The 12224-nt window shown below is 48.5% G+C and overlaps 1 protein-coding gene across 13 annotated transcripts in view; it reads right to left on the bottom strand.

Annotated features, from left to right (window-relative positions):
- The window catches only part of OTOF (otoferlin), a 177553-nt gene extending 165751 nt beyond the window's left edge, over positions 1 to 11802 (bottom strand). For 5 of the 13 annotated variants that reach the window (XM_077331067.1, XM_077331133.1, XM_077331093.1 and 2 more), the window contains exon 1: positions 11121 to 11801. In XM_077331067.1, coding sequence (XP_077187182.1) covers positions 11121 to 11199 — 79 coding nt within the window. In that variant the 5' untranslated portion in view covers positions 11200 to 11801. Of the gene's footprint in view, positions 1 to 11120 lie in introns of all 13 variants that reach the window. The other 8 variants (XM_077331075.1, XM_077331103.1, XM_077331178.1 and 5 more) reach the window with 3 other exon arrangements.
- Positions 11803 to 12224: the final 422 nt, after the last annotated feature.

The raw sequence follows: 12224 nt of genomic DNA, 5'->3' as shown, positions 1-12224 counted from the left end.
ATGCCAGCAAATTTGGAAAACTCAACAATGGCCACAGGATTGGAAAAGGTCAGTTTACATTCCAATCCCAAAGAAGGGCAATGCCAAAGAATGTTCAAACTACCGCACTATTGCACTCATTTCTCATGCTAGCAAAGTTATGCTCAAAATCCTACAAGCTAGGCTCCAACAATATGTGGACCGAGAACTTCCAGAAGTACAGGCAGGATTTCGAAGAGGCAGAGGAACTAGAGATCAAATTGCCAACATACGCTGGATCATGGAGAAAGCTAGGGAGTTCCAGAAGAACATCTACTTCTGCTTCATTGACTATGCTAAAGCCTTTGATTGTGTGGAGCACAACAAATTGTGGCAAGTTCTTAAAGAGATGGGAATACCAGAGCATCTTATTTGTCTCTTGAGAAATTTATATGCAGGTCAAGAAGCAACAGTGAGAACTGAACATGGAATCACTGATTGGTTCAAAACTGAGAAAGGAGTTCGGCAAGGCTGTATACTGTCGCCTTGCCTATTTAACTTGTATGCGGAGCACATCATGAGAAAGGAGGGATTAGAGGAGTCACAAATTGGGATCAAGATTGCAGGGAGAAATATCAACAACCTCAGATATGCAGATGATACCACTCTAATGGCAGAAAGTGAAGAGGAACTAAAGAGCCTGTTGATGCGGGTGAAGGAGGAGAGTGCAAAAGTTGGCTTGAAACTCAACATCAAGAAAACAAAGAAGAAGAAGAAGAAGAGTTGGTTCTTATATGCCGCTTTTCCCTATCCGAAGGAGGCTCAAAGCGGCTTACAGTCGCCTTCCCATTCCTCTCTCCACAACAGACACCCTGTGGGGTGGGTGAGGCTGAGAGAGCCCTGATATCACTGCTCGGTCAGAACAGTTTTATCAGTGCTGTGGCGAGCCCAAGGTCACCCAGCTGGTTGCATGTGGGGGAGCGCAGAATCAAACCTGGCATGCCAGATTAGAAGTCCACACTCCTAACCACTACACCAAACTGGCACCAAGATCATGGCATCCAGCCCTCTCAATTCCTGGCAAATAGATGGGGAAGAAATGGAGATAGTGACAGATTTTATTTTCCTGGGCTCCAAGATCACTGCAGATGGGGACTGCAGCAAAGAAATTAAAAGACGCTTGCTCCTGGGGAGGAAAGCTATGGCAAATCTAGACAGCATCCTAAAAAGTAGAGACATCACCCTGCCAACAAAAGTGTGTTTAGTCAAGGCTATGGTCTTCCCAGTTGCAATGTATGGCTGTGAAAGTTGGACCATAAGGAAGGCCGAGCGTCAAAGAATTGAGGCTTTTGAACTCTGGTGCTGGAGAAGACTCTTGCGAGTCCCTTGGACTGCAAGGCAAACAAACCGGTCAGTCCTAGAGGAGATCAGCCCTGACTGCTCTTTAGAAGGCCAGATCCTGAAGATGGAACTCAAATACTTTGGCCACCTCATGAGAAGGAAGGACTCCCTGGAGAAGAGCCTAATGCTGGGAGTGATCGAGGGCAAAAGAAGGGGACGACAGAGAATGAGGTGGATGGATGGAATCACTGAAGCAGTAGGTGCAAACTTAAATGGACTCCGGGGAATGGTAGAGGACAGGAAGGCCTGGAGGATCATTGTCCATGGGGTCGCGATGGGTCGGACACGACTTCGCACATAACAACAAAACACCTAAAGCTATAAGTAAAATGTCTAACCAAACAGATGGTGGAAATATCAAGAGACGGTTGGATCCTTTTTCCATATGTGGTAGAATTGTATAATGGTTAAAAAATTCTAGATAAAAGTACATGAAAAATTGCAAATTCTATTTAATTGAAAATTTCCACTTGAACCTAAAAATATGCTGTTAAGTGTTTTTCCTACAGGCCTTGGTAAAGAAGAAGCAGAATTTTTTTCATGCAACAACAGTGGCGAGACTTATCATAGCTGTCCAATGGAAAGAACAATATGAGCCTCAGATGTATCTATGGTGCGAGAAACTCAAGAGAACTTGCTGCGATGGCTACACTAACACACAATTAATCAGAGAGCAGTGGAAGAATTTCAAAGGCACTGGGATGAATTTTTAAAACGCAAGTTAATTAGGTTATCTTTCCGTCTTTCTTCCTGTACTTTATGTTAATTGAAAAAAAAATTTTTTTAATTTAAAAAGAAAGCTAAGCAGAGACCACTGTAGTTAGTACTTGGGTGAGAGACCCCCCCAAGGAAATCTAGCATCCTTGTGCAGATATTTGGAAATTTCAGACCTGGGAACATTCTGCACTCACCATTTTTGATGTAGAACATCTACTAGTGGGCATGAACATGCCTCCCGCCTTCCTGCCACCCCCTGGCCCTTCTTCCTGGGTTGCACAGAAATACACCAATTTAAGAAGAAATGGGAAGTCTCTGGTAGTTGTTAGAAATTCTGGTTAGTGAGCTCCTTCAGCCCCCAGGATCTAGCAAACACAGATAGACTGCTTCGAGACGTAAGTTCCATATAGTGATTCTGTCTACTAACACTGATATATCTCTCCTCCTGAAATGGCCCTGTCTCCTTTGAAAGCCGTCTACAGCCCGAGCCTGATGAGATGTTAAATGATCCATGGCTGGATCTTCCCAGCATTTTAAAAACAGACATTAAAGCCTTGGGCGAGGTGGGGGGACAATTCAGATCAAGGCTGCAGCATAAGACAAGAAAGAGTCCAACCCCTCCCACCCTGTGCAGACCCACTGAATGAAAGCTGACCTTCCTCATTGATGCTCCTAGCCAAGAAAGAGGGGAGAGAGCCTTGCTGTCTTTTAATCCACTTATTTACTAAAATATTCTATCTTGCCTTTGCTCGTGCCTCAAGCCAGCTTACAAACTGAAATTTAAAACACACAAGGAACTCCCAAACGACCTTCCTCCTAAAGGCTAATAACAGCTAAGGGAGGGAGTAGTTTTGTTTGGCAAAACCACACTGGCTGGAAAGGGTTAAACCCTTCTCTCTTGCTGAATCCCCTCCCCTCCCCAGCTGGCATTTCTATTATTAAAATTACTGGGAAGATGGATTCGGAGATCTCCCAGTGGTTTGTCTTGTTTGCCCCCAAGCCAATGGCCATAAGCATACCCTGTACTGAATTCTCTAAATTAAATTGTGCATTGTGTGAAGAAGTACTTTTTTTGTCTGCCCTAAATTTATTACTCATATATCTTATTGGCTGATCTCCAATGGTATGAGACAAAGAGAAGCATTTCACACCATTCATACATTTTTTTAAAGCCCTGCTTAGCCCAGGGCCAGACTAGATGTGGCCCAGCAGAGGACTGAATAGCAAAATTTGGTGGCCTGCCACTTAAAGCAGTGGAGGGGAACAGGGGAGGGGAACATGGGATCTTTCACCGGTTCCCTTCTAGCTACATGACCTTTGAAATTCACCTCCCTCGGTGCTTTCCCTCCTGCCAGATATGGGTTGAATCCAACTTTTCTGCTGATTCTGCACTTACTTTGTTTATTCCATTGTGGATCCTGCTGAATTCAGATTGATTGGAACTCAGGTCTTCCTCTACCCCCCCCCCCCCACTGAAACAGAAAAGTGTTCTGCATGTGATTAGGGAAGCTCAGAAGGGGGGCCCAAGCACAGCAGGAGCCTCTTTCTTTCTTTTCTTGAAGAGAGGGGGGGGGAAGGATTGGAGACAGCAGAGGAGGGGGGATAAATCCAAGAGGCAAATCTCTGCCGAGAGAAAAGTTAGAGCTTCCTGGATCTTCTGCTGAGAGAAGTTAGGGCTTCCTGGCACACTGGCCAATCAGGGTTTTCCTACAGCGTTGGAGGCTTGGCAGCAAGTTATTTCGGGGAAGGCAGACAGCAGCACACTTACTCATGCCGATTTTTCAAATATCAAAGGTTATATCCACTCCAGGATATTGTGGGGGAAAGGTAGGGTCACTCTGGATCAATCATGCTTGTTGCCGATGAAAAATTTAAATTGCCCCAAATCAAAATGGGAATCGCATTCAGAGTAGACAGCAGGGATTGAATCAACCTGGGATTGGAATAAGAACTCCATGCAGATTCAGCCAAGGAGAGGTCTCTCTGACCATCCCAAAAAACCTATGCTAAGAATTATGGGTCCTGCATGTATGAACACTATATGTGATAGGGCCTTGTAGTATGAATTGTGAGGGATTGAGTGAGAGAGCTGGCTGCATCCAACCCTATGTGTAGAACTGAATGACTGCAGGGTAAATACATATGTCTGTAGGCTCATTTGCCCTAACTTGTCTGGTCCAGCGTAGCCCGATCTTGGCAGATGGGCATCCAGCAAAGTAGTCCAGGGTCACTATGCAGAGGAAACTACCTCTGCTCATCTCTTGCCTTGAAAACCCCATGGGGTTGGCATAAGTTGGCTGCAACTTAATACCACTTCAGACAGTTCAGCAGTGGAATTGGATGCCTATGGAAATGGTGAACTCCCTTCACTGGTGGTCCTTAAGCAGCACCTGGATGGGTAATTAACATGGATGCTTTAGGCTGATCCTGCATTGAGTATGGTGCCTGCCAACTCTATGATTCTTCTATGATTGTGTGATTCTCAACGCACGTACACATGTTGGATCCTTTAGAACAGTGGTTCTCAGCCTGGGGGTCGGGACCCCTTTGGGGTCGAACAACCCTTTCACAGGATCACGGCAGGGCAAGCAGCTTGGCTGGGGGGGTGCCATCCACACAACAGCCTTGCGGGGTAGATTGAGATACAGCGTTCGCCTGTCTGGAGAAGTGGAAAAGAGCAAGATTGGCATGGCAGAACAAGAGTCAGAATTAAACTGAGAAACGCTGGGGAAAAAAAACAATTTATATACGATCATGAACAATGGATCTTCACGCCATTGGTCAGTTTTGGTTTAATTTCTGTGAAAGAACACTTGCATAATGTTATGGTTGGTGGTCACCACAACATGAGGAACTGTATTAAAGTTCTTAAACTGCATTAGGAAGGTTGAGAACCACTGCTTTAGAAGTTGTGTTACTGACTGCATACCCAAGTACATTTTATCTCACCACTGCTAGGCGGTGTGCATGGCTCTCGCTCTCTCTGTGTCCTTCTTTCCTCACAACAACACTCCTGTGAGACAGGTTAAGCCAAAGCAATAGGATGGACCCAGGCTCACCCAGCAAGCTTCATGAATGGGGCTTAGGACCAACCAATTGAGTTGAGCGCTCTAACCACTATGCCGCACTGGGTCTCTGCCCTGCTTCTCCTCCCACCCCCAGAGCACATCTGAGTTTATTGTTCAATGGACATAGGCCTTACAAAAATGAATACAACCATGATTAAAACGATACGCAATAGCCACTCCAGATGTTAAATAATGGCAACCAGGGAAGCCAGAAAAGCAATATAGCAACATCCAATTCATAGGAATCCCTCCAGGGTTTACTATATTTCTATCAACATTCTTCAGTCTCAATTTCGATCTGGCTACTGCAAAGCTAACAACCCTGTATGTGAATTACAGTGCAATCCTAAACAGAGTCAAACTCTTAGAATCACAGAATCATAGAATTGGAAGGGCCCTCCAGGAACTCGCAACTACCTGCCCAACCAAAGTGACCCCAATTTCATGCCCAAGTGATTCCCCACCACCACCAAAAATCTCTAGAATCCAGCCTGGCCTGGAGGAGAATCACCTACCATCCTGCAGCACCAATTAGCTATTTCCTGTAAGGAAGGGCCACAAGAGATAAGCACTGGCACATCCCTTCCTGCCCACCCACTGACAAGCTTCCAAACCCATTGAAATTAATGGTTCTAGGAGGGTTATCTCTTCTCTGTCAAACTGGACCGATACTTCTCTTAATTCCACAGAAGAAATATAACGTGGTCCCAAAACATTTCTTCTCACGTTCAGCATATACGGTAAAGCAGAATACATACTATTATAGGTTTTATAAACCCCATATTCTCTGACTTGCAAAAGGTTTTCAATAAAGTCTCCCATCCGAGGCTGCTGAGTGAATTTACCTGTGAGATAACCCAACCTAGATAGCCGAGGCAAGCCCAATCCCATCAGATCTCAGGAGCTAAGCAGGGTCGGCCTTGGCTAGCACTTGGAAGGGCAACCTCCAAGGAACACCAGGGTTGTGACACAGGGGCAGGCAGTAGCCACTCCAGGAGTCTCCAAGTAAGGCCACATTGTTTTTTTTCAGTTCATGACTTCAACCCTTGAAAATGCATGATGTAATAATAAAAAGAGAAAGCCTCTGGCTGTATGCAGAGTGTCTCTTAGCTTCATGAATACCTGAAACCATGAGAAAAGGCTCTCAGTCGTTTCTGACCTAGGCACAAGAGCCTGTGGAGTATAATGCTGTATAGCCAGCTTCATGGAGGATAGGTCCGTCAAGGATTACTTGCCAAGATGATTAAAGAGAACCTCCACTTTCACAGGCAGTAAACTTCTGAAAGTCACTATGGGGAGAAAGCATCAGGGGAAGGCCTTGACTTCCATGTCCTGTTTGCTGGCCCTCCAGGATGATTAGTAGACCACACTGTGAATCAAGATGCTGGACTAGATGGACCACCAGTCGGATCCAGCAGGGCTCTTCTTATGTTGTTAAATTCTAGTGCTTACAGTGTTGATCACAAAGCCTGGAGATTTGGATTTAGATTCCTACTGTGCCACTGGGTAACCTTGGGAAGGTCGTTTGGTCAGCCTGATCTACCTCAGAATGTGCTGCTCGGAGCTCCTTGGCGGAAAGAGGGAATTGAAATGTGATAGCCAGATGAGCCCCAGCAGCTATCAAGAAATAAATATTCTCCTACACCCCTCTGCACCTCAGAAGCGGCTGCAGTGTACACACTGAGCTGACAAAAGGAGCATTGACTCTTGAAAGCTTGAACCCCCAAAATCTTGTTGGCCTCTGAGGTACTGCTAGACTTGAATCTAGCTGTGGCACTGAGCTTTGAGTTTAATACCAGTAGAAGTTATAGAAGCCTCTTATCACTAAATTATATGCAAGAACTTTCTGAGAAAAGCAGCCTCAAGCTCAGTGTTACAGAAAGGGAAGCAATGTAATCTGACAGTGGCAGATGTGTGAAGTAAGAGGATCAAGGTCTTTCTGACAGGTTCGAGTGCTGACTATGCCATCCTAAACAAAGCTAAAAAAGGTAAAGGTAAAGGTATCCCCTGTGCAAGCACCAAGTCATGTCTGACCCTTGGGGTGACGCCCTCTAGCGTTTTCATGACAGACAATACAGGTTGGTTTGCCATTCCCTTCCCCAGTCATTACCGTTTACCTCCAGCAAGCTGGGTACTCATTTTACCGACCTCGGAAGGATGGAAGGCTGAGTCAACCTTGAGCCGGCTGCTGGGATCGAACTCCCAGCCTCATGGGCAGACAGCTTCAGACAGCATGTCTGCTGCCTTACCATTCTGCACCCTTCTAAACCCACTGACTTCAATAGATTGAGAAGGGCACAATGATGCTGAGGATAGCACTGTGAAAAAAAAATTTAAAGGAGATTCTTTTGGTTGTCTTTCTCTCACCTAAAAGGAGACCAGAACCACACACTTCCCACAATTCTGATTTACAAGAATGAAATTCTGCATCAGATCTATTGGATGTCTTAGTCTTAAATTGCATGTCTCTCAGGGGGCCAATCCCACAAGACATAATGCGTACGCAAGCTCTGCTGAAACACAGCCTCCATTCATTCCAACACGGCTTCGGCAGAATACCTTCTCTACTGAAGTGTACCTAGAATTTGTAGCCAGAACTAAAATATACTTTATGAGGCCAACATAGAAAGGAAGAATTTCCCTATGCCCACCCCAAGCACAAAAGCCTGCTTCTGTTTTTAAAGCTTCCAGAAAGAACTCAATACATTTAAAAACAAAAACTCAACAGCAGCAAAAAGGTATCAGAAAAATCCTCTATAGCCACAATTTAATTAGCATCACTTTAGGTTTCGGTTATTTTTGGTTTTAGAGAATTCATGAGCCTTTGTTGCTCTTGCTGTTAAGAATCAAGAGATGGAGAGACAGAAGTCTGGTGAGTTGTGAGAACTTTGGACCAAAAGCCAACCTGGGATCAGAGATGAGGGGGCTGAGCCAGCAGTCTTAGAGACAGCACAGAAGTTCCCCTAGGAGTGCAAAGGATGTTTTGATAACACACACCACTCAGATAACACACAACTCTTTCCAAGCAAAGAAATGTAAGAACGTCAGGGTCAAAGAAGATGACATACAGAGTGACCCATGACTCTGTTTAGGGAAAAATATACAGTTGTCTTTAATTGTGAAACTCACTGCCACAAGATGCAGAAATCGTTTCCTGACACAACCCATCATTAATTTGTGGAACTCACTGCCACTAGATGATTGCACTGGTGTAGATGGCTTGTAAAGGAGAATTGGACTATCTCCCATGAAATTATATGTTACATTTCCTTCCGTGTTCATTTAAAAGAGGTTGCTTTTTCAAAGAGGAGAGGAGGTATGAGAAGAGAGCATCCTTTAAATCTTTCCCTCTCAACTGGAGGTGCCAGGGACTGAACCTGAGACTTCTGCATGCCAAGCAGATGCCCTATCTCTGAGCCACAGCCCCTTCAAGCAGCAACATAGGCATGGGCCTCCTTAACCCCTTCTTGTCCCATGCCAAGTGCATTGCAGGCCCTGGCAGACTTCTCACGCATCTCACGGGGCCATCCTAGGCAGAGTTAGACCCTTCAAAGCCTGCTGACCTTAATGAAGAAAAAAAGGGGGGTGATTTTCCTTGGCGCAGCGGTTGGCATTGGTTCATGCCCAGCTGCACGTGGCTTGGTTCATCAACAAGAGTGTACCACAAGTGCACAAACTGGAGAGCACGGCTGCCAACTATCCAAAGGAAGAGGGAAAATTCTATCATAGAGGCTTAGTGGGATATTCTGTTATCAGCTAATGTTATCTACCTCTGTGCTGTGAAAAACTTCTGCTGCCCGTTCTCCACTCATTAAGCTCCATTAGAGCCTCTTGTGGTGCAGAGTGGTAAGGCAGCAGACATGCAGTCAAGCTCTGCCCATGAGGCTGGGAGTTCGATCCCAGCAGCCGGCTCAAGGTTGACTCAGCCTTCCATCCTTCCGAGGTCGGTAAAATGAATACCCAGCTTCCTGGGGGGGGGGGGTAAACAGTAATGACTGGGGAAGGCACTGGCAAACCACCCCGTATTGAGTCTGCCATGAAAACGCTAGAGGGCGTCACCCCAAGGGTCAGACATGACCCGGTGCTTGCACAGGGAATACCTTTACCTTTAAAAGCGCAAGACATCTTAGAAGGGCGTCAGCCACTCTTGCCTCCATCCGCAGTCATAAAGCAGGTTTTACTGGAAGCCAAAGGCTCCCTGAGATTGCATCCCATTAAGCTTTTTGCAGCTATAAACATACAGAGTCAGAGCATTTTTCTACTAAGTTCGGTATTGTTTACGCTGCAAGGCAGCAGCCCTCCAGGGTCTCAGGCAGAGCTCTTTGGTGTCACTCACCACCTGATCCTCTTTTTAGCTGGAGATGCTTGGGATTGAACCTGGAACCTTCTGCATATAGACCAGATGCTCTGCTGCTGAGCCACGGAGCAGGGAACAGAGTCTGCTCTCACATAATAACCGCCTTGAAGCTTTAAGGAAAGTTGCTTTGAGCACTGTCCGAAAATCAAGATGATTCATTTGGGTCTCACCACAGAGGAGGCAAAACTGGGTTTTCTCTCCTTGCCCTACATTTTTTAGCCTCCACCCACCTTTCCCTTTCCCATTCCCCTGGGGTGTTTTGCAAAGGATTTCTCCACAGGAGCGACAATATTCATGCGCCTACTAGCAACATGCCAATGGATGCGTATGTACATTTGTGCTCGGTTGTATGAACTGTAGCAGTTTTATGGGGCTGACATAAGAACGGGGGCCACAATTTAGGAAAGGTGCTCTGAACACCCAAAGATCCTGTACAAATCCTTGCATCTGCAACACACCAAAGAGGACATTGGAGCAACTTGTGCTTTTCCAAGGCATGAAATATGACAGACACATCGCAGAGTACATAGGTGAGGTAGAGGCTCCTTACCTCCCCAGAGCAGAGGTTTTGTCTCCCCACCCCCCTACCCCATTAGAAACAAATCTGAAAGAGTTCCAGGAGATGCTATTGGGATCTTTGGGGAAGCCCTTCTTTCTCCCCGGAGACTCCGGTAACTTCCCTGCAGGGGTCAAATAGTGCCCCCCAAGGTCATTTCAAATTGGGAACTGTAGCATTGGGAGAGGGGAGAAGGGGAAGTCTCCTCTCCATGAGCCAGCCTGTGAGGCGCTCTTTAACCAGAGAGAGCCGGGCTTGATTCCCCACACCTCCACATGCATCCAGTGGGGTGACCTTGGGCTGGTTACAATTCTGTTAGAGCTGTTCTCACAAGAGCAGTACTGTCAGAGCTCTCTCAGCCCCATCTACCCCACAGGATGTCTGTTGGGGAAGAGGAAGGGAAGGCAATTGTAAGGCTCTTTGAGTAAGGCTCTTTGAGTAGCTCTTCGGGTAGTGAAACCTGGGGTATAAAATCCAACTCTTCTTCTCTGCGGGTGACCCAGTCCCAATCTGAGTCCAAACTCAACCGAAGGGAGCCTCTGCCTGGCAGGACGGAGGAGAATCCAGAGCTCAGGTCCGGCAGTTCCGCAGGGAGGTGACTCTGGAACCGGGGGATCAACAGGCTCCCCTCCCCGGGGGCAAGCGCGGCTGCCGTGCAGGGCTGCGAGGCGAGGGCAGTACCTGCGCTCAGAAAGTGTCAGGTGGGGACGGAGCCGGTCTGAAGGGGTCCGCTTTACACGTGCGGCCGCAGTCCTGGGAGCTTCCGGATTGCACCCATTCAGGGAGGCTTTTTCAGGAAGCTACAGAAGCTGTCATCCCGCACCCCCACGCCCAGCATCCATTTTATTATTATCATCATCATCATCATCATCATCATCATCTCATCGCCAACTTGCCAAGCAGCCTTGTGACTCCACCTGCACACCTGGGCTGGCGCCGGGCACATCCCGCATCCGGCTCCTGAGTCTGACCTGCACGCTTCCAGCCGCAGAGAGCGAGCGAGTCCTCCGGAGAGGAACTTCTCTCCCCACCACCCACCACCCACCACCCACCGGCCGCGTACCTCGGAAGGCCACTTTGGCGATGCGGTCGCCTTTGCCTCGCAGGTCGGTGACGGTCTTCAGGTGCACGAGCAGGGCCATGGCGCGGCGGCGGCGGCGGGACCCAGCCCGGCGCCCTTCAGAGCTCGGCCGTCCGCGTCCCCTCCCGGCGGAGCCCTCTGGCCACGGCCGGCATCGCCGCTCCCGCCGCTGCCCGCCCGGCTCGCCTGCCTCTCAATTATTCAGCAGCAGCGGCAGCAGCAGCGCGTCGCCTTGGCGCAGCAAGCACGGTGGGAAGGGAGGACCGCGGCGGGGCTGGGGCTGGGACTGGGGCTGCCTGCGCCCCCGCCCGGCACCCCCGCTCCCGGCCAGCCTCAAGCGCAGCGGGGACCATCCCGCGCCGCCCGCTCCCCTCGGGCTGCAGCCGGAGCCGCAGCAGCTGCTGCCGCCCAGGAAGGGGGGGAGGGAGAGGGGGACACTCCAGCAGCCCCTCGGGGTTGGGGTTGGGGCTGGGGGAGAGATTCGGCCGAGATGAGCCGGGATTCTTCTGCCCGCCACACCACCAGCCCCGGGGGAGGCCGAGCGCCTGACGCTGAAACGGCACGCTGGGCACTGGTCGTGCCAGGTTTACGCGCGCGGCCCCCTCCTCTTCCTCCGGCGAGAACTTCAGCGTAGCCCACCTCGTCGATTTCTATGGGGATTCCCCCAGCCCCCTTCGGCTGGCTTCGAATTTCTCTCCAGTCGGATCAAGGGCTGAAGGGCCAGCAGGTTCAGCATCTGGCTTCCAAAGGTCACAGCCAGTAAAACCTACAACCAGAGCATGAATGCAACCCCCCCCACACACACACACACACAAACCCAACAAACAAAGGGGCAATGGCTTAGTGGAGGGGCAATGGCTCCGTAGCAAAGTATCTGCTGGGAATGTAGAAGGTGCCAGCTCCAGTCCCCAGAATCTCCAGTGAAAATGGCCAGGCAGGAGGTGATGTCAAAGACCCCAGGCTGAGTAGACAATACTGACCTGGAGGGTCCAAGGCTCTGATTGGGTATAAGGCAGCTCCAAAGCTTTCCAAGTTTTGTGTTTCGTCTTGGTGTACGTGCTGTGGCTTTGGTTTTCAGAGCTCTAC

Source organism: Paroedura picta, chromosome 1 (assembly GCF_049243985.1).
Source record: "Paroedura picta isolate Pp20150507F chromosome 1, Ppicta_v3.0, whole genome shotgun sequence".
NCBI classification, from domain to species: Eukaryota; Metazoa; Chordata; class Lepidosauria; order Squamata; family Gekkonidae; genus Paroedura; species Paroedura picta.
Note: the sequence above shows the minus strand (reverse complement) of the source record. Positions and strands in the feature narration are given on the sequence as shown.